The following is a 23,181-nucleotide window of genomic DNA, read 5'->3' on the forward strand; positions in this document are numbered from 1 at the left end:
CATTTGTTGTACTTTTCAGTTGACAGCCTGATACACTCTGCTGTGCTTTGTACTTAGTTGGGTCTCAATATATGTTTGTAGAATTGAATTGGGAAGCACCTCTATTCTTTAAAATAATGCGTTTTACCTAATTTTATGAGGGAATTGAAAAAAATCATTCTGGATTGGGAGAACCAATTTTCTGTAATGTAAAAGTATATTATATTAACAGCTATCCTCTGAGTCATGAGATTTAACAATGTGATGGGTATTTGAGGTGACCGTTTTTGATAGAAATGCTAGCAGATAGTCTTGGACTGGAGACATCCAGGCTTATATTCGAATGACCTTTCACGTTGGCTTTCCTTCACAGGTGTCGGAAGCTGCCCCGGGCTTTGAAGGACTGGCAGGCTTTTTTGGATCTGAAGAAGACCATTGATGATTTCAGCGAGTGTTGCCCACTGCTGGAGCACATGGCCAGTAAGGCCATGATGGAAAGGCACTGGGAAAGGATAACTGCTCTCACTGGGCACAGTCTGGATGTGGGGAATGAAACTTTTAAGTTAAGAAATATCATGGAGGCACCTCTTCTGAAATACAAAGAGGAAATAGAGGTAGAATGATTGAGGGAATGATGTGGTGGGAGGTTGGAAGGTCCTTTATTGGAGAGTTTTCCTACACTATGGTCTGTTGGAGCAGTAATCATGCTAGGACAATCAAAACTCTTTTCCTGGCATTCAGCTTGTATTTCTTCGACAAATATTTATGTGATAGGTTCTGTGTTAAGTGATGGGGACAGAAGTATGCATTTCTGCATTCCTAGACCATTAAGTAATTTGTATAATTAAATAATTATACAAATAATTATACAAATTATACAATTATACTTACAAGCTGTGGTAGATACCACTGAAGTGGGAGTATGCTCCTCTATGAGGGCCTCTAATAATAGGGGTGGGGGAAGGCGATGAAGGTCAGGAAGACTGGGTGCTGGGTGAACAGGGGGTGCTTGTGTGGTGAGGGGGTGAGGGGCTTGGAAAGTGCAGAGAAGACAATGTCAGGCAGGTGGAACAGCAGGTGTGAAGGGTCTAAGGTGTGTTTAGGGGACCGGAAGGCCAGGGTGGTTGAGATGTGGAGGTGGGGGAGAGAGGAGACAGCTAAGGATGGGGAGATGGAGTGGGGCTAGAACATGTTATTGATTGCAGTCTTTGGAGCAGTCGGGAGTCATCTGCGTGGTGTATTTTGATTGAAGGATGATGTAGTTAAATTTGCATTTTGTAAAGATCACTGTTGTAGCTGTGAGGAAAAAAGATTGGAAGACAGAAAGGGGGAACACTGGGAAAAGCAATTGGGAGGTTATTGGAATATCCCTGGCAACAGTTAATGATGTGTCAATGAGGAGGCAGGTGGTGATGCTGGAGAGGGGAGAAGAGATTGAAGAGGTCTTTAGGAGGTAAAACAGGGTAGAATCTGATGATGGAGGGAACAGAGTAGAGAAACGGGAGAGGGTAAGGATGAACCCTAGAGTCCTTGCTGAGAGATCTAAGTGGACGATGGTCCTTATGACCGAGATGGGGAATACTGTGCAGGGATCAGGTGGGATGACAAGGTACACAGACTATGAGCTTGATTTGGGGCATGAGTTTGGTATTCCACAGATTGTGTGTTGGGTTCCCATGATGTATCCAAGCAGAGAAGCCCAGTAGGCAAATTGGTGTGGGTCTTCCCTCGAGATACAGAAGGTTACTGACTGTGTGGGCATGGATGAGCTCACCCAGAGAAGGACAAGAAAAGAGCAAGGATGGGTTTGACCAATGGTTCAGGAGAAGATAAGGCTGCAGAGAAGACGGGGAAAGTGATTGGAGAGCTGGGAAGAAGTCAGGTTTCTGTTCATTCCCCCCCTCTTGTGCTGCATTGATTTGCCTTTAGAGTTAAATCAGAGGTACATTGTTTTGAGTCTTTGATTAAAACTGCAGAATTAAAAAATTTAAACTGCAGATTATTGCATATCTTTTTTGTCCTAATTTATTATTGAGGTATAATTGACATTTAACATTGTGTAAGTTTAAGGTGTTCAAGATAGGGATTTGATACATTTATACTGCAATATAATCTCCATTATAGCATTAGCTAACACCTCAATTATCATTTCTTCTAGTGTTGGGAACAATTGAGAGACTGTTTAAAGGAGTCTACAAGAGACTGTTTTAGAAAATTTGATGTTTAGAATACAGTTTTGTTGTCTATAATCACTGTCCTGTGGATTAAATCTCTAGGACTTATCTATTAGCTGCAAATAGATAGAACATCTCTCCCATTCCCCCACCTCTAGTTCTTGGTAATTACCATTCCACTTTCTGTTTTTTTTTTTTTTTTTTTTTTTTTAAGATTCCACATATAAGGGCTATCATATAGTATTTGTCTTTCTCTGTCTGATTTATCTCATGTAACCCAATGTCCTCAGGGTCCGTCCATGCTGTCACAAATGGCGGGATTTTCTTTTTTTTCATGGCTGAATAATCTTGCACTGCTGCATATCTTTTCTGTCATCTTTCTTTCTGGAATAGTTTGATGGGAAATTTTACAAATTAGGATAAATCTATATTATATCCACACACACAACATTTATTATACCGATCGAGACATGTGAGTATTTATAGATACACATAAAGGAAAGAGTGAAGGCAGGACCTCTGTTGAACCAAGACTATTTGAGAAGGATGTCTGACTTTCATGTGATAAAATGACAGCTTGCACTTTTGATAGGATATCTGTATCAGTGCGGTGAAAGAGAAGGACATTGAACAAAAGCTGAAGCAAGTGATTAATGAATGGGACAACAAAACATTCACATTTGGCAGCTTTAAAACCCGTGGAGAGCTCCTCTTGAGAGGAGACAGTACATCGGAAATCATTGCCAACATGGAGGACAGCTTGATGTTACTGGGATCCTTACTGAGCAACAGGTAGGAAAACCATACACCTTTCCCCTGAGATTCGAGAACCATCATAACAATCATTTTGAGGGAAATTAATTAAAAAATGTAACAATACCCCTCGTACAATTTATTCAACGTTAAAAGTACTTGTTTTAATTTCAGCCTCTGGCACAGCATGGATAATCCTGTTTTTATTTCATTTTCCTCTATTTCGGGGATGTGTCTGAGACCATCAATTGGACAAAATAATGCAATATGTAATTAGCCACTTGGATCTTGGGGAACATTTCAACTTTGCTGCTGACAAGCCTCACTGCACAGCTGACAGTTCGACAGGCTCTAGATTCCAGAGGGGAAATTATTCTGAATTTCAGAGTAATGACTTTACTTTGGAAACCTTTTTGTCAGCATCTATGGACTAGAAACTCTTAGTTGTGTACATACTTTAATGAGATGACAGATTAAGATAGAGAATTAATGTAATTCATAAAGAGAAGTAAAACAGTACAAACTGATACCAATCTAACATTTCTATTTGACAACAGCAGCGGAGCTGTCATGCTTCGGACACGTGAGCCAGAGACTCATAAACTTAGATTTCTTTGGTTCAATGCTTTCTTTTACTCTTTTCGAAATAATTTTTTTGTTCACCAGGATTTTCTCAAAAATGTATAGTAATTGTGTAAGCGTTTGAAATGAATAATATAGAATATAAAATTAGGTCCTAGAGATTTAGACCATCGGTAACATTGAGCCTGAACTACTTAGAATTTGGTGAGTTTTAATGAATTTGGTTACTGTTCACACCAGACCAGAATTAAGGACAGATGGAAGACAGCATGCCCTATGGAGGTAGAAAAAGTACACATGTACATTAAGTAAACATTGTGTTAGCAATGGGTAACCTTTTCTTACCAATGGCATTGAACCCACAGACAGAGTTGTGTGAGAAACACATATTCAACAGAAATTTACGGAACATCTACCATGTGCCATGTGGTTCTCTAGGTGCTACAGATAGAAGAGGGAATCAAACCAAGATCTCGGTTGCTATGGGCCTATATTCTTGTGAAAAGTGTGAACAAAAAACCCAGAAAGAGGGCTTCCTAGGTGGTGCAGTGGTTAAGAATCTGCCTGCCAACGCAGGGGACATGGGTTCGATCCCTGCTCCAAGAAGATCCCACATGCCACGGAGCAACTAAGCCCGTGTGCCACAACTGTTGAGCCTGCGCTTTAGAGCCTGTGAGCCACAACTATTGAGCCCATGTGCTGCAACTACTGAAGCCCACGTGCCTAGAGCCCATGCTCCGCAACAAGAGAAGCCACGGCAACGAGGAGTCCGAACACTAAAAGGAAGAGTAGCCCCTGCTCACTGCAACTAAAAGAAAGCCTGCGCACAGCAAAAAAAGACTCAACATAGCCAATAAAATAAATAAATACATAAATTTATATTAAAAAAAAACACCAGAAAGATGTGTAGAATATTAAAGCAATCTGTTTCACACTTAAGAATATGGAAATTAAAATTTTATTCGCTAATGTGACTCATGCTTGAGATGACTTCAAGTCCATATTATGTTGGACTGGAGAGATCAATAAAGGGTGAAGAAAGAGAAGAGGAAAAACAACAGAAGGCATTGCAATCATTTAGGGTTAAGATTGTCCGCAAATAACAGAAGTGCCACATACAACCTTGCTTTAGCAAGACTGAAGTTTACATCTTTCTCAAGTACAAAAGTCCCAAGGTCGATGTCTCAGGTTGGAGTAGATTGTGGACTCTGCCACATCGTTGGGGACCCAAGCTTCGTCTGGCTCCCTCTCTTGTCTTTTCCTGATGTAGCTCTTCTTCTCCTTCTACCCCTTACATCCAATGCTGCTGCTCACTTCTCACCGAAGGAGTGTTTTTCAGACTTGGCTACACCCTAGACACACCTAAGGAACTTTAAAAAATCCCAAAGCCTGGGCCACATCCTAGACTGATTGAATCAGAGTTCCTGGGGGTGGGAACCAGGCAGGTATTAGTAGCTTTTAATGTTAATTGGATAATTAGAATGTGCAGCTAAGGTTGATAAATATTGATGTGGAACTTAATCCTGGGACTGCACATTGCTGCAAAGGAGGCTGGGAAATTCAGTATTCTAGCTGGGCAGCTATGAGTCTAGGGAGAAATGGGGTTCTATATCTAAAGAAGAAGGAGAAAAAGGTATTGGGGGACCACTGTCAGTTTCTGCCTCAAGAGGAAAAAGGGAAGATAGATTAACTCTGAGAGAGGAAGAAAAGTGGCTATCAGGGTATGCATGTGTACACATAGAAAGCCTCACGCATACCTGTACACACAGACAGCAGTGGGGTGGACGGGAGTGGATGGGAAGTTGGAAAGAGGCCCAGAAGAGGGGATGCTAAAGAGAGAGTCCAGATAGTATCATATTTGAAAACTGAGTCAGTTGTTTGGTCCCTGCCAACAGCTCTGTAATGGCTCCATATTACATGAAAAACCAGGGACTCACGGAATAGACACAGAAGCTCAGTGGAGAGAATGTTATTCCCTTGGCTGTAGCAACAGCGGTACTGTTCCAGCAGCTGGGTGGATTCAAGTCTAATGCTTGATCTGCTCCTTAGATGATACATCTCCCACTTCTCTGTGCTCTGGATCGAAAGGGAAAAAATCAGTTTAACAATGCCCAGTATATGGTGATGAATTAATCACTTGGTAGCATCATTTCAAAAGCCCGCAACATAATCTAAAAGTTGTGAAGAAATGGGTGAAAATCAGGATTTTAAAAAAGCTCTTTATTTTGAAAATAACCACAGTAAAAACAGAGCACCAAAAAACCAATTTCTGAATATATTTCTCATTTTAGGTACAATATGCCGTTCAAAGCCCAGATTCAAAAGTGGGTGCAATACCTTTCCAACTCAACAGACATCATTGAGAACTGGATGATGGTGCAAAACTTGTGGATTTACTTAGAAGCGGTCTTTGTGGGAGGAGACATCGCCAAGCAGCTTCCCAAGGTCTTAGACGTTTCTTTATGATTTCATTAGGCTTTTAAACTTGGAGAACTATCTAATAACTCTTAATCCCTTTAAAATTGCAACAATTTTTCAACCTCTATCGTACCACCCCCTCTCCAATTTTGTTGTTATGTTGAACTGTTCTTCAAAGGGAGAGAGAGTAATTGTGGAAAAGAGGGGTGTGAGAGTGAGAGGAAGAGTGTTTCAAAACCATGAAGTTTGATAGGAAATGGAAGGTTAAAAAACAAAGAATGAATGTCTGCATAATTGATATACTTCTTCAGATAATTTGAAGCTGGAACTTGGAACAGTGTAGAATTACAGCATATTTATCTTGACAATGGTAGGATAATTTGTTCTTCTACTACTGACAGTTTAAAATAACTCACACTATACAATATACCCAATTATATCTGTACTGTAAAATTGAGGGGCGGAAATCTGCGAGAAAAAAGCTCCCAAATAAAAAGGGCCTCTTCTCATGATGTTGAGTATGTTTTTCTCATCAAATTGTAATCATCTCACTAGGTACGTATGGAGTGTATTTTGAGATTAAATTCTTTAAACCAAATCTCAAGGATTCTTATCCAATTTCCTTAAATTGTTTGCAAAATTATAACATTTTAACAATAAATTTGAGTTTGAGAAGCACAGTTCTGTTGAGTATTCTCTTCACTTCGGTTTCCTTGGTTTTCTCTTTGGTTACTTTTCAGTTTAAATTATACAGGACAGACCTGTTAGCCGATTTATTTTTTGCCTATCAGTGAAATGTATCCATACATTAAAATTTTAAGGTTTTTTTTTTTTTTGCATTTATATTCAGGCGTGTTTTTCTTCTTGATGGGTGAAGAAGAGTCTGAAATTGGACTTAATAATGGAAACTTTCACTTACAATATTAAAGGAGCTAGGTGGAGTTTCTTGCTCTCATGTTTGATCGTATGTGCTAATTGGTAAAATAGAGAAAGTTTTAAGGAAGAGAATAAAAATTATTCCTACTTTCTCACATTAATCTGTGCATTTTCCATTTTTCCTAAAAAAATCAATTGTTAAAAATTTCAGGGTATTAGGGTCATACTGTAATTAATTTTGTATATTATTTTAAAATATTTGTTTCCTAATTACACAAATAATTCAATACCCAGTGTAGTAAACTTGAAAAAACATAAGATTCACTTAATTTGAAAACAATTAGGAGAGTCCTTTTCTCCCAAATTATCTTGTATTGTATTCTTATTATTTTAAATTTTTATTGGACTAGAGTTGGTTTACATGTTGTGTTAGTTTCAGGTGTACAGCAAAGTGAATCAGTTATACATATACATATATCCACTCCTTTTTTAGATTCTTTTCCCATGTAGGACATTACAGAGTATTGAGTACAGTTCCCTGTGCTCTATAGCAGGTAGAGTTATCTATTTTATATGTATTAGTGTGTATATGTCAATCCCAATCTCCCGATTTGTATTGTTATTTTTATATCTTCTTCCTGTTTTTAGTTAACATAATGTGGGTACCAGGGTTGAACTAAAGATTCTTAGTTAAGAAAGGGGGTGCTATGGTGCAAAAGGCCCAAGGAGAATGAAATAGAACATGTGTGATATTTCAGGCATATGTGGGGTATCCAGACTGGTCAGAAGTCTGGCCCCAGCGGGAGGTCTGTGAGACGCTCTGTCCTTGGGATCACAGACGTGTCCAAGTGTGCTCTGTTACCTTGCTCTCATAGGAAGCCAAGCGCTTTTCCAACATAGATAAATCCTGGGTGAAGATTATGACTCGGGCCCATGAGATGCCCAGCGTGGTTCAGTGTTGTGTTGGAGATGAGACCATGGGGCAGCTCTTACCACACCTGCTGGACCAGTTGGAAATCTGCCAGAAATCTCTTACCGGGTAAGTTCACTGGCTTCGTGAAGGCGCTAAGCATCCCAGAGATGAAATGTACTGGAGACACTAGACAGGATTATCCAAACTGGCGTTCTTTTGCTTAGACTTAATTCATGTCCAGTGTTGGGGCGTAGATAAAACTGGTAGTTTGGAGTCTTATCATCTCTCCAAGCAGTTACTAGATTTCCTCTGATGTTGAAATTACAGGATTTATGGCTTCTTCCATCCCTGGGACAAGATCTTGTAAATATTCTCATACAGTCCTTGTTTTTAAAATTAATGTACTTGTTTTTCTGACATCCTGCTTGAATAAACATCTGAAGAAGCAAAATATTTCATTATACTCAACCAAGAACAATAGGGACAGTGTGTCGTATACACAAGGAGCCAAGATTATACAAAAATGAGAGCCTAATCTAATACCTAGCAATAGACACAGACACACCCAGGCTTATGTACGTGGAGGCTGGATGAACTCCAAGAGTGATATATAATTTTCTCACCCTTTGGCTAATCACGACAAAATCATGTAAGTAGAAATATATTAAATATAGAAATGAAAGTGCAGCAAAAGTAGGGTGAAGAGAGGAAGAATAAACATCCCCTGGCTTTCGGTAACTCCTAGAGGCAGAGAACAGTGCCAAGGCCCTTCCTTCCACGTAGCTGGAATTTACTTCTGCGTCAGTGATGGATTCATTCGATGCTTTTAAGATGCCATTCTAATAGCTGGAATCGTCAGCCTTTAGCTGCTGTAGCACCGTGCTTGCAAATAAAAGAAAACAAACACAAAACCCAAACAACTCCCTGTGTGTAAATTTTCCTGTCCTCTGCAAAGAAAGTACAAACATTTCCAGGTTGTCAGATGTAAACATTATACTTGTGAAAAACGAAGAAATTCTATCAATTCTGGAAAAACATAGTCTCCCAATCAGACTGTGGACTCCCCCTTGGCAAAATTAGTGACAAAAGAAAACCAAACACAGAACAGAACAAAAACGTTGAACCGTGTGTGGGAAAGTGAGATTTTCTCAAAGTCTCTTCCCCTCTTCCCATCCAGGTGAATGTATTCCAAGAAAGGCCTGTGTTGCATGTTTATGAAGTTTATCTTTTCCTCCTCACTTAGATACTTGGAGCAAAAACGACTTTGCTTCCCTCGGTTCTTCTTTGTATCGGACCCCGCTCTTCTGGAGATTCTGGGGCAGGCGTCAGACGTGCACACCATACAAGCCCATTTGCTGAGTGTGTTTGACAACATAAAATCCATCAAGTTCCATGAAAAGGTTTGCCTGATTCTAATTGCTGGCCAGCAATTTACGTATCTTAGAATCTCAACTGTCTTTAGTAAATTACTCTCTGTTAGTGTTGACAAAGGATTCCTTTCCTGTCCATTAAATCTCACCCAAGGACTAAAAAGATACTTTGGGGCCCAGTTTGCCTCCAGAACTATGTGACTGGACATCCAAAGTGTCGATTTGAGTAACAAATAGCTTAAATGTGATTAGGAATGTTTTGTATGCAGCATTCATGGCTTTACATGGACATTAACTGTTTAGAAATTCAGCAAAACCGAGGAACGAACTGCTCACCAAATAGTGCCCTGACTGAACAGAGTTGCCACCGTGAATTGACTGTTTTAATCAGGGTTCAGACACTTTGGACATGGTGGTCTTCCATGTTCTTCATCATGCTTCATTGAAAACCTTTTCTTTTCTTCCTTTTTTTTTTCTTAAACACTCCCAATAAGTTTCTAGAATCATGGAGTTGTATGGGACCCCCAAAAGTCATCCAACATGAGAAAGACTATATTTGCCCAGCCGTCAGAAGATGTTGCCTAATCCTCCCCTTCCCCCCAAATTCCCTAAAAAGTGACCCTCCCAGTTGGATACATATTCTGTTCCCCTCTGGCCCTTCATACACACCTTAGTATCATTTATTGATTCATCCTAGAATGCAAGTTGCATCTATTGAGCAAATACCATGGACCAGATATTGTGCTTAACAGCGGGAATATACCATCCTCAAGGAACTTGTACTCTGCTGGGGTCTACAGAGTGTAGCTCGTGTGGTGGTAGAGCTAGTCCATTGGAGGCCATTAAAAGCCATTCCTTTAAGTGCAAGCTCCTCCTGTGTGCCAGGCATGATGCCAGTCCTGGGGTTCCAAGGAGGAATATATTGCAGTCCAAACTGCCGTCGTTTTTATGCAGCACAGCATTCAAGAGAAATTTGCAATTAAGCTGTCAATATTTTTAACTTGCTGTGCTTGTATGACGCACAAGGAGCATGGGAATGCCTGCCAGGGAACCCTAACCTGGGGGTAAGGGGTATAAGAGACGGCTTCCTGCAGGAGAATATGGTGTTTGAACTGATTTTTTGAAGGTGAGTGGAACATAACCAGGCCCCACCCCACCGCTGACCTCTGGCCAGAGGAAGGGCAGTGCCAGGCCCCAGAGTGCGGGCAGCTTAGGAGGTCAGAAGTGTGGGTATGTGAGGGAATGTATTACTTTCCTAAGGCTTCCATGGATTAAAACAGCAGAAAATCATTCTCTCCCAGTTCTGGAGGCGAGACGTCTGAACTAAGGTGTCGACAGGGCTGGTTCCTGCTGGAGGCTGTGAGGGAGAGTCTGTGCAGGGCCTGCCTCCTAGTTCCTGGTGGTGGGCAGCAGTCCTTGGTGTTCTTGGCTTGTAGACACATCACTTCAATCCCCACCTTTGTCTTCACATCATATTCTCCCCGTGTGTCTGCGTCTAAATTTCCTTCTTCTTCTAAGGACACCGGTCGCAGGATACTGGTCCACCCTCATCCAAGATGACCTCATCTTAACTTATTTACATCTGCAAACACCCCATTTCCAAATAAGGTCATTCATAGGTACTAGGGCTTGGAGCTTCAATATCTATTTTTGGAGGACATAATTTAACCCACAACATGGATGAGCAAAGGGAAAAGAGGGAGAAGGAGGCATGTACCATATTCCAGAAGGCCAAGTGCGCCACACCATGGAGTGTACTTCACCATGAACGTGACGAAAGGTGTGGGAAGTTTTCAGCAGAGCGGTGACCTGATTTGTGTTTCAGAAAGATCCTCTGGCTCAGAGGAGGAGGTGGAATGGACGGGGGCAAGGAAACCAGTGTTGGAGGGAATGGCAAGGTCGGGAAGGAAAAGTCTGAGCTGCTACAACAAAGCCTTAACAAAGGGGGTGGGTGGAGAGAAGGGGAAGACATATGGATTGAATGGTTTAAAAATCAATGTTTCTTATAGATCTATTGGATGCATAAGTTGAAAGAGGGGATTGAATTATCTGAGGACACCTTCCTGATGTTTTGCTCAAATCCTTCTGCTTTAGCACCAGGACTTCATGGTCCTAGAGTGAACCTTCTCACTATCTGATTATACATTGAAGATATTTGAAACTTCCTCATTTTTAGCTTCTGTTCATAGCAATTATTTCTTAAAAATAAATAGCATTGCTTTTTTTTTTCTTTTCTTTTCTTGTTTCTGTTCCTACCATAAGATTTCTACAACCAGGGGCAGATCCTTGTTTTTTGTGGGTCCTAAATCTTATAACATTATAAATACAAATTTATATTCAGGACCTAGAAAGGTCTGTGCAGGTGAGGGGCCTTGAAACTTAAGGCTCATTAGCTTCTTGGTGGATCACTTTTGTGGACAACTAAGGAGGATTTCATTAATACAGACTAAATCTGAGTCCCAGGGAACAATATTCTACTTACTAGAGAACAAAAACAGCAACAAACATTTGCATGTACTTTATAGTTTGCATGACAGCTGTCCCTTGGTATCTGTGAGGAGGATTCATTCTAGGACCCCAATGGATACCAAAATCTGTGCAGGTTTAAGTCCCTTACATAAAATGTCTTAGTATTTGAATATACCTGCTCATGGTCTCTAGATTACTTATAATATGATTCAATGTAAAGGCTATGTAAATAGTTCCTAGCATGTGGCAAATTCAAGTTTTGCTTTTTGGAACTTTCTGGAATTTTTTATGTTTTTTTTTCACGTATTGTCCATCAAAAGTTGGTAGAGCTCGTGGATTCAGAAACTGTGGATATGGGGGGCCAATTGGGTTTTGTTTAATTGGCATGAGTGGCCTGTAAGGTGACTAGGGAAGTAGGACAGGCATGATTTTTAATGACTAATTAAAGGCAAGGAATTTAGTCTCAGAGATGTGTCTTCCAACATTGGAAGGTCAGTGAAGAGCACAGCACCATTTGAACCGTATTTTAGAACTCCAGATACTCCAAATAAGTGAAAGGACCAGACTGGGAACTGGCTTTGCATTAGAATACATTATGTGCGACCAACAGCTCCTGTAAAGAGCACGGTGTTTAGGATAGAATTGGAATTACTTTGTGAGATGTTTGCATTGATCATTTTGACCAGGTCATTGCCAATGTCAACTTGATAAACTTGTGGTGTGGGTGACAGGGTCGTAGAGAGTCCCATTTCATCTGGGGAAACTTTAGAGATTTTTTTGATTATCACATTTGTGTTGAACATTTCTCATAGAAAACAAGTTTTCCCCTGTCAGGTATAGACTATTTGAAATTGATTTAGTATTCCCTTTTTGATTTCATGGATAGCTTTTTAAAAAATTGTTTTGGAATTGATTTTGTATCATACTTTGCCTTTTATTTCATAATACGTAGCTTAACTTTCTACAGGACGGATAACATTGACAAGAGGGCAATGGAGGAATTCATTCTTTGTATAAATATAGCTTTTTTGGGGCTTCTAACACAGATATACGATCGCATTCTGTCAATTTCCTCTCGAGAGGGTGAGACGATTGAATTGGATAAACCTGTGATGGCAGAGGGCAATGTGGAAGTTTGGCTTAATTCTCTCTTGGAGGAATCTCAGGCCTCATTACATCTTGTGATTCGCCAGGCAGCTGCAAATATTCAAGAAACAGGTTTCCAATTGATTGAATTTCTTTCTTCCTTCCCTGCTCAGGTCAGTGTATTGAAATTGGAAAGTACTTTTTACAGAAAAGTCATTTTAGGTCTCATACGTTGTCTATTGTAAACTATGCAACTGCCTATAATTTAACAGACCAATATTAAGATTTTTGTAAGGATTTGTTAAATATAGACAAGCTTAAAGATTTCGACTGCAGATTATTTGGTGTTATGTATCTATATCTATACATATATCAATATACTTATAAATATATTTGCGCTATTGAGATATTTGATACATTTTCTTTAACTTAAAAAATATTTTCTCTCATGAATCTCTTTAGTACGTAAATCATAAAATATACTGCGTGTGTTTTACCAGAAAAATGAGAAATATATTTCAGCAATAAGATACAGAAAATGATGTTTTCTTTGTCATGTGATCAATAAAGATTTTGTGTCTACTCTGTGTAAACCTTGTGTTCGTTTGGGGAAAGTAGATTCAAGATGTATACTTCCCCTGCCAGTAACTTAAAATCTATCTAGGGAGAAATATGAGTTAAAATGAGAATAAAAAGATTGTAGACATGTCATAAGGCTATATATATGTTTAGTTGTCAGGTAAACAATATGAACAGAGTTTCCATAGGTTTTGAAACAACCTATCAAGTTGATGTGATCAAGGATGGCTTGACATTTGCGTAATAATCACAACTGTTCACTATATTGTAATTTCTATTCAAATGTATTCATATGCCATACACACTCATAAAGCCTTTTCTATTTCCATAAGGTTGGATTATTAGGAATTCAAATGATATGGACACGGGATTCAGAAGAGGCCCTTAGAAATGCCAAGTTTGATAAAAAAATCATGCAGAAAACCAATCAGTCTTTCCTGGAGCTACTGAACACACTGATAGACATGACAACCAAGGATCTGAGCTCCGTGGAACGAGTTAAATATGAGACTTTGATTACTATTCATGTGCACCAAAGAGACATCTTTGATGACCTGGTAAATGCTTTACAAATGCTTTGGCATATACAGAAAAGCCAATACTAGACACTATCTGTGTTTACCCATTGGGAATAGTTTGAATGAATTCAAAGAAAAGATAAAATCCAGGCAAAGAAGCATCTTCATGATGATTGTCAGATTTTCTTTTCTTTAGCCGAAATTTCAGCTATATTCCAATGATCTCGGCTAAGGTGTTACAGAGGCAATTAGACTTTATTTTAAAATTCTTTATGTGATCATTTTTAATGCTGAAATGTCATGTAGTGTTCTGAAAAGCTTTCCTTTGTCTTGTGCTCCTTTTGGTTATAAATTGAAGATGACCAGTTTCTTGCTGCAGAAATAAGTGATATTACTAGTAGAACTGCTTAGTGGTTCCTTTAAGGCTTTTCATAAATCACATTTTTAACAAATTTTGCTACATTTTATGTCAGTGATTGCAAATGGTCTTTCCTAATATAGTTTATGACATTCAGATATCTTGCAGATTTTTTCCTTTAAGGAAAGAACAGGGATGGAAAAGGAAGTTTAGTAGCTATGGAAAACAGGAACTGTGAAAAGAAGTTTGTCCTCTACTGTAAAATACAACATTAGATAAGAGGCATGAAGCTCTCATTTTCATAATAATTTTCTGGATCGTGTCTCACCCCATTATGTAAAAAAGATTATGAAAGATTGGTTCTGATGTAATGGAAATAAAGGCAGCACATTCAAGCTGTTACGTGCTAATCTCCTCTCTAATCGTTAAGCACACTGCCTCTCTGAGAAATAAAGGGCTCAGGGTAATTTTAGATTTCTTATTTGTCAAAGAAAAATGATTAAAGTGGCTTAAAATTTTGGTCAAAAAAATTCAGACAAAAGCATTGCTGGGCAATAACCTGCCATTTAGATGTTAGAAATTTTGGTCTGCTGCAAATCCTAGGAAGGATAATTAATGGATTAAAAAAAAAAAACCCTACAATGTGCTTTGTCATAATCATAAGAGATGACTTATTTTTCCTAGTGAGATTATTTAGTTCTATCTTTGTAAGCCAAACATGTTTTTTCACAGGTTGTATTTCATGGTTAGGACTGTGGTATTGGGCATTTAAGGGTGAAATTTAAGAAATGAATATCTTACTCTTAAAATAGATGATGTTATTTAAATTGAGGGGCACAATTAAGGGTGTCTTTTGAATTTTCCTTTTTTCATATCTTTGAAAGTATCTTTTTTTGCTGATCAATAAATGAATGAGTTGGATGGCGATGTAGTTGACATCTCCCAACTAGTTGGGTTGTCTTTGGGTTCCATTAACTTTACATTATAATCTACCTGAATGCTAATGTGTAGAGTTAATAAATGGCTCTTATCTCAGTTTTAACATCCTTTTTGCATTTCAGTGTCACATGCATATCAAGAGTCCTGCAGACTTCGAGTGGCTGAAACAGTGCAGATTTTATTTTAATGAAGATTCTGACAAGATGATGATTCACATCACAGATGTGCCGTTCATATACCAGAATGAATTTTTAGGCTGCACTGACAGGCTTGTCATAACTCCCCTCACAGACAGGTGATGGAAGGATTCTGTGATTCCTCAATCTCTCTCTCCCCCAGCCCCAACATTTTTATTCTCTCCAGATACTCAAGGGATTTTTTGGCTGACCGTCTCTTTAGGGCTTATAGGCTCTTTTATATTAAAGTCTTTGAAATTCAGTATTTTGAGCTTTACACGTGTCTTCGCATGGAATTTAGGAGGTTTGTGACTGCAACAGAGTTTGCTTGCTTTGCCTTCAGTCTTATAGAAGCTAAGTTTAAATGACCTCAGTGGACATCAAATTGGAAAAAAGGGAATTAATCGCTGTGTATCAATAGGTGCAAATCACCATGGGCTTTGAGGGCTGCTTTAGGGGACTGTGGCGCTTATTGTCATTACAGAGACAATACAGGTGGTTTTTCAGCAGGAAAGCCATTGAATATGAACGTTGGTGAAATATAATGAAGACGTTACTGACCTGCCCTGCCCCCTCCTGTTATTTACTGTGTTAGCCAGAGGCGCCGTGCAGCTTCCTGGACTCAGTTTCCTCATCTGTAAGAGGAACTAGGTTGTCTCCGGGGGTCCTTGCTCCGTGGCTAATAGCCTGTAATTCACTTAGTCTGATCTGAGCTTTGTGGCATCAGCTAATTGTATAAGCTGTTTAGGGATGCTTTGAATACTTATCTTGGACAAAACGGCTGAGCGTTAAAATCAACTTTTGGTTTAAGGAGCGGCTAAAGCTGACTATCAATCACAGAATGAACCTCTGGGCTGTTAGAATGAAAGTATTATCGGACAGAGTATAAAAGTCTGACCTAATAGCCCTGTCGCCTGTGGGATTTTTCCTTCTGCTCATGATGCTAAATGAAGTGCTCGCTTTTACCTGAGGATGGAGGAGTAGCAGGAGATTTTACTGTAGCATTTTCCCCTCACATTTTCTTGTCCTCACACTCTGTATTCTTTCTTATGTCTCATTAAAGATGATTTCTTTTTTTAAATTTTTATTGGAATATAGTTGGTTTACAACATTAGTTTCAGGTATACAGCAAAGTGAATTAGTTATGGATATACATATATCCACTCTTTTTTTAGATTCTTTTCCCATATAGGCCATTGCAGAGTATTGAGTAGAGTTCCCTGTGCTATACAGTAGGTCCTTATTAGTTATCTATTTTATATATGTCAATAGTAATGTGTGTATGTCAAGCCCAATCTCCCAATTTATCCTCCCCACCCCCCCATATCCCCTGGTAACCATAAGTTTATGTCTACAAAAGATGATTTCTGCTAGATGCTTTTGGATGTTATTTTGGAGTTGTTCTCCTTGTTTCGAAGTGCAGAGGTGAATAATGACAAAATGTGGAGAACTCCTTGAAATTTCACACCTTGTCTCCTTTCAAACCTCAAGCATTTCCCTCCCTTCCTTTCTCTACCTAAGGCCCCATTTCCTGTTTTGCTGAGAAGTTAGATGCTACCATAGGAGAGGATCTGTACTCATTTCCCACCAACACATCTGCCAACCAAGCCCCCATCCTTATGCTGTCCACTTTCTCCGTGGGTTTTTGGGATGGATTTTGTGCTTCCATCCACATCCAGCACCTCTGCTGACACAGCTGTCTTCTGTCTGGGAGGAGCATCCTCAGTTTTCACTTTCTACCGGGTCCCGATCATTCTCATCAATGTACAATGTGCTGTAATTGCTTCCTGAAAGGAAAGCCTACCATGAACCCACTAGTTTCTCCCCATTTCTGTGCTCCCATCAAAACACCTCAAAAGCACAGTTTTTGTCCACCTATTTTACCCACCCCCCCCCCCCTTTTTGGCTGCGTTGGGTCTTTGTTGCTGCACACGGGCTTTCTCTAGTTGCGGCGAGTGGGGGCTACTCTTCGTTGAAGGTGCTTGGGCTTCTTAGTGCGGTGGCTTCTCTTTTTGCAGAGCACAGGCTCTAGGCACGGGGGCTTCAGTAGTTTCAGCATGTAGGCTCAGCAGTTGTGGCTCACGGGCTCTAGAGTGCAGGCTCAGTAGTTGTGGTGCACGGGCTTAGTTACTCTGCGCATGTGGGATCTTCCTGGACCAGGGATGGAACCCGTGTCCCCTGCATTGGCAGGCAGATTCTTAACCACTGCGCCACCAGGGAAGTCCCACCTGTTTTACCTTGAATTCACTCCATTCAGGCTCTATGTATTAGTTTTCTATTGCTGCTGTAACAAATGATCACACATTTAGAAGCTTAAACAGCAGAAATCAATTATTTTATATTTCCATATGTCAGAAGTCTGGTGCACATCTTGCTGGACTAACATTAGGTGTCAGCAGGACTGTGCTCCCTCCTGGAGTCTCTAGGGAGAATCTGCTTCTGTTTCTTTCAGTTTGTTGGCAGAATTCCTTTTCTTGCATTTGCAGGACCTATGTCCCCACTTCCCTGGGGACTGTCAGCTGAGGGCTGTTCCCAACGTGTGGAAGCTGCTGCATTCCTTGGTGTGTGGCCCCTTCCTCCATCTTTACAGCCACAACCATGGGTTGAGACCCCTTCATGCTTCCAGTCTCTCCTCCTTTTCCCATCTCATGTCTCTCATCCACTCTTCTGCCTCCCTCTGATCAAATGTCACTGCACATGGGTCTTTGGACCTGACACATCTGAAGCAGCAATACCCACACTCCTGAACCGTCCTAACCAGCTTTATTTTTCCTGTTTCCTATTTTTAAATGGCCTATTTCCTTCTTTTAGGATATCAGCTCTTTGAAGTATGGACTTCCTGTGATTTATTCACTGCTCCTAGAACAGTTCTGTTCCATAATAGGTACTAAGTAACATTTCCCAAATGAAAGAAAGAAATGTTTGTTTTCGAAATCACATCTTGTGGTGAAAAAATTAAATAGTACAGAAAGACATAAAGTCAAACGAACAGGAGGAAAATGTTTCTGTTTTTCAAAATGATTAATAGTTTATTTTCCCTTCAAGAAATTTCAAATGCTTATATGTCAAAATTCTTTTTAACATATAGGTATCAGATTATACAAAGTGTTTTGCAACTTGATTCTTTTACAGTATTCAGTATCTTGTACATCTTTCTGTATTGAAAGACTTCAGAACTTTAAAAGCAAAGTGGTATTGATAAGTCTATAAGTGGAAGTGATTCTAAGGTTTGTTTAAGCCTGCTTCACCCTAGATGTTCACTTGTTTGTTTTTCTCTAAGTTGATTATAGGAGAAGTGAGTCACCATTTTTTGCTGGTCATTGGGATTCCATTGCAAGATTGGCTGCCTTTTTACAAAAGAATTCCTACGATTAATACTTGAATAAAACAAAGACCGAGGGGTTTGACATCTTGTCAGCTTTTCACTGACTACCCTGTGAAAATTCAGAAACGCTGATGGCAATAGTCTCTGGGAAGCGTGACGTCATGTGAATGGAGTTTGCAGATATTTCAGATGATTAAATAGTCAACACATATGCTAAAAACATATAGTGCCTTTTTCTAAAAGCTCGTGGTATTTTTCATGACCAGTCCTTCCTTCTGCTTCTGAGCATAAGCTGGGAAGACGGAAATCCTTCTTCCCACAGTATCATTTAAGATCGGGGGCAGCAGAAACTGAAGACTGGTGGAGGCGTCTTACTTTCTCGATAAGAAATGCAGACAGGCCTCATGGTGTGTGTCTCTCTCTGACATATTCTCACTGCCTCTGTGAGTTATACCTGGGTCTTGGCCACTGGACTGTGTAGTCTTGGCCAAGACAGCTAGCCTCTCTGGTTCCCTTCTTTCGGAATCATTGTGTGGACTAGAGGCAATGCAGGTAGGGACCCAGCACTGGGCCTGCCCCTGAGTCAACGTCAGGCATCAGTAACGTTGTTGCTGTGACTATTTTTCTTTCCTTTTTTTTTTTTTTTTTTGTTTAGAATTTTTTATTTTTTTGTCTTTAAAAAATTAAAAAACTTTTTTTTATTTAATGTTTGTTATTTTTTAATTTAATTTTTTTTATTTTTTTGGCCACATCGCATGGCTTGTTGGGATCTTTAGTTCCCCGACCAGGAAATGAACCTGGGCCCGCGGCAGTGAGAGCACAGAGTCCTAACCGCTGCATGGCCAGGGAATTCCCTAGAATTTTTTTAAACTGTAGTATAGTTGATTTACAATATTGTGTTAGTTTCAAGTGTACAGCAAGTTGATGCAGTTATTTTTTTCAGATTATGTTCCAGTATAGGTTATTATCAGATATTGAATATAATTCCCTGTGCTATACAGTAAATCCTTGTTTCTTATCTATTTTATGTATAGTAGTGTGTATCCGTTAATCCCATACTCCTAATTTAACCCTCCTTCCCTTTCCCCCTTGGTAACCATAAGTTTGTTTTCTATGTCTATGAGTCTGTTTCTGTTTTGTATATAGCTTCATTTGTATTGTATTATTTTTAGATTCCACATATGTGATATCATATAGTATTTGTCTTTCTCTGACCTACTTCACTAAGTATAATATTCTCTAGGTCCATCCACATTGCTGCATATGGCACTATTTCATTCTTTTTTTGTGTGTGAATGAGTAACATTGCATTGTATATACGTATATATATGTGTACCACATCTTCTTAAGCCAGTCGTCTGTTGATGGGCACTTGGGTTGTTTCCATGTCTCGGCTATTGTAAATGGTGCGGCTGTGAACGTTGTGGTGCATGTATCTTTTCAAATTAGAGTTTTTGTCTCTTCTGGATATATGCCCAGGAGTGGGATTGCTGGATCATATGGTAACTTATTTTTAGTTTTTTTAAGGGACCTCCATACTGTTCTCCATAGTGGTTGCACCAATTTACATTGCCACCAACAGTGTAGGAAGGTTCCCTTTTCTCCACACTATCTCCAGCATTTGTTATTTGTGGACTTTTGAGGTGATATCTCATTGTAGTTTTTTTGACTTGCATTCCTCTAATAATTAGCGACATTGAGCAACTTTTCATGTGCCTATTGGTCATCTGTATGACTTCTTTGGAAAAACATCTATTTAGGTCTTCTGTCCATTTTTAGATTGGGTTGGTTTTTCGATATTGAGTTAATCATTAATAACACATTCTTTACCAACCTTTCCTTTCATTTTTCCTTAAGTGTGTCCTATAATCAAAGAATCTATAACTAAACCAAGTTGTCAACGAAGAAAATTAACTTTCTGATGCATGTACCCTTGTTGTCTTGGCAAGTTTCTCAGCATTTTTGAATCAGTACTGTTCAAGAATAGAAACTGAAAGCACTTCTGGTGTACGTGTGGTGAAATGTATCTAGATTGCAATGAATACTTAATACTACAGTTGTGTGCTAATGAGCCCTGGGTCAGGGGGTTGGTCATTATTCATCTGGTGCAGTGGTCACGTACTGCGTCTCTAATTCCAGTAGCTACTGGGACAGGAGGAAGCAGATAAGAGTGTATGGCTAGACCAGCATGAGCCATTTATTCAAGAAAAGTTCATAGAATACTAGGTGCCAGGGGTTAGGCAAGTAGCTGGGGGGAAAAGTAGTTCCTGACAGCAGAGAGCTTATGGCTGTCTAGTGTAGAGGCAGGAAAGTGAAGTAGAGCTGCTAAAAGGCCACTAACTCACATAAAGTCCAAGCCTGTTCATGAATGATGACATTTTTGAAAGCAGCCAGGAGATTGGAAAGGAAAGCAGAGAAGGGAAGGGTGAGGTACACATACTTATAGGATGCTCTAGGGAGAGTCATGTCAATAAGTACATGAAGATGCTCTGACAGATCCACGCTTGTCTCTGAAAGGCAAGTCCTAGAGGGTTTGGGTGCCAGCCTAGTGGCCTCTGTACCCCAACACCGAATTAATTCTCAGACACAGAGTTTGGGGTGAAGTAGAAAAGAACAGCTTTGTTGCTTTGCCAGGCAAAGGGGGCCGCCGTGGGCTAATGCCTCAAAACTGTGTGTCTGACCTGGAGGGGGCAGTGAGGAGTTTTATAGTAATTGTTCGAAGAGGTCGCGATCAGCTCATGGACCGTCTTCTGATTGGTTGTGGGTGAGGTAAGTGGGAGTCAGCATCAGCAACCTTCTGGTTTCAACTGGCCTGGGGTCTCTGTGCCTTGTGAGCAGCATACCATTGAATTCTCTCACCTGGTGGGGATTTCAGTATCTGCAAAACTGCTCAAAGATATTATGTATATCCTTTGATGGGGAACCAGGACCCTGCCCCAAAGCTGCACTATTGTTTCTTGACTGTTCCTCCCTTGTCTATGCGTCCCTTCCCTTCCCTAATTAGCAACTGTTTGAACCTGCCAGTTGGAACTCAGGGAAATTCATGGAGGCTGAATGAAGCCTATTTCCTGTAATCAAGAAATGTGTGATGCACAAAGGCTTTTGTGTCCAGGAGGCCCACAGGGTCCTGCTGGTATCAGTTGGACTGAAGTCCCACCTATTGGAGAAAGTGAGGGATAAATCATCTGGCATGGCTGCACATTTTTCATGTAAATAGCACAATTTCTTTCTGGCAAACTAACAACTTGCTACCTCTTCATTTTAAATATAAACCCAAATGATCCCATAATAAGGAGGATTTGCAAGATAGAGCAACTAGGTGGCCAGAGTTCCTGGAGATTTATTCCTTACCCTGAGAGTGTGGACATGTCCTAGAGCAGGGCAGTGTGAGGGCTTGTGGCCACACAGACTGGCTCAAATCTCAGCTCCCCCACTGTGACCCTGAGAAAAATTATTCCATCTCTTTGAGCCTCTCTCCTCATCTGTAAAATAGGGAAAATAAGTGGCTTCCCTGCAGGAATCAGTGGGGTTTAAGTGAGATAGTGTTGGTGGAGCTATTATAACATCCTGTTAGCTGTTATTACAGAGGCTGCTCTGCAAAGGATAACAAAAGTTCAAGAGGAAAGATAAGACCTTGGGTTAAAAGGCAGAGATCAGGCATCCTGGTTTTATACCCACATTATCTTCTTTGAATCCAGGCTCATTTTTTTGCATTCAGAGCTGAGTCATTTACTTGCCTTTTTTAGGAACCCAAATCCAATAAAATTGAGGCCCTAGGGGCCTCCAGTGGGTGAATTCACTGCTCATTCCTGCACTTCATGCTGGATAATCACTTTATTTTCTTTGAAAAATTTTTTTAAGTCCAGATGAATGCTTTAGAGTTTAGCCATCGGAAAGCCCTAAACTGCATTACATTATAGATTACCTCCTTTTACAGCACTGGGTGATGCTGGGAAATTGCGTAATTCATCAGCAAGTTATCCATTGTTTTCCTGCACAGGCATTCTTGTATTCTCTCACCAGAATCTTTTATTTGTTAATATTATACTGTAAGATACAGTAGAAGGTATTTGCAGGTTTAGTGGATGCTCCCAGAAATAGATTTAAGGTGTGATTATTTAGCAACGTGGGATTTAAATCTTATGTGATATTGGTTTCCAAGTTCATCAATTATAGACTCACATTCAAAAGGGGATTAATTTACTTTAATGGTCCCCAATCTGTTTCCTAGAATACTTTTCTTTACATGTTGGTAGACTTTTGTGAAAAAGTTGCCAAATAAGTTTTGAAAATGCTATATACTCTTTTTCATAATTGGAGATTGTGAATATACATTAGAAATCCTGTTGAACCTTTTTAAGAGTTTTCAAATGTATTTGACCATAGACCACTCCCTCCTTTTTCCTCAACATTTGTTAATCCCCATAAGGATAAGTGTATTTTAGGATGCAGTTTTGGAAATGTTATGTAGGGACAATGGTCAGGATTTTCCCTTTTCCAATTTTGTGTCGATATCATGTCACTGTGATGTCTCAGAAGTATTTGGTGCCAGTGGTGTGGTTCTGTTACCGTAATAAAGGCTACTCTGTGCACCAAGGACGAAGAGAAATACGGAGACAGGTTTTGGAGGAAGAGAGAGGGCTTTATTTTTCTGCCAGGCAGAAGG

General features: G+C 39.8%; 1 protein-coding gene across 1 annotated transcript in view; it reads left to right on the forward strand.

Annotated features, from left to right (window-relative positions):
• Positions 1-23,181, forward strand: part of DNAH5 (dynein axonemal heavy chain 5) — a 202,324-nt gene that overhangs the window by 62,630 nt on the left and 116,513 nt on the right. Inside the window, exons 27-34 of the mRNA XM_057708854.1 lie at positions 353-593; positions 2,746-2,945; positions 5,780-5,933; positions 7,658-7,821; positions 8,939-9,095; positions 12,581-12,793; positions 13,532-13,756; positions 15,137-15,309. Of these exons, the coding sequence (XP_057564837.1) occupies positions 353-593; positions 2,746-2,945; positions 5,780-5,933; positions 7,658-7,821; positions 8,939-9,095; positions 12,581-12,793; positions 13,532-13,756; positions 15,137-15,309 (1,527 nt within the window). The remainder of the gene's footprint in view (positions 1-352; positions 594-2,745; positions 2,946-5,779; positions 5,934-7,657; positions 7,822-8,938; positions 9,096-12,580; positions 12,794-13,531; positions 13,757-15,136; positions 15,310-23,181) is intronic.

The sequence above is a fragment of the Hippopotamus amphibius genome, chromosome 15, assembly GCF_030028045.1.
Source record: "Hippopotamus amphibius kiboko isolate mHipAmp2 chromosome 15, mHipAmp2.hap2, whole genome shotgun sequence".
NCBI lineage: Eukaryota > Metazoa > Chordata > Mammalia > Artiodactyla > Hippopotamidae > Hippopotamus > Hippopotamus amphibius.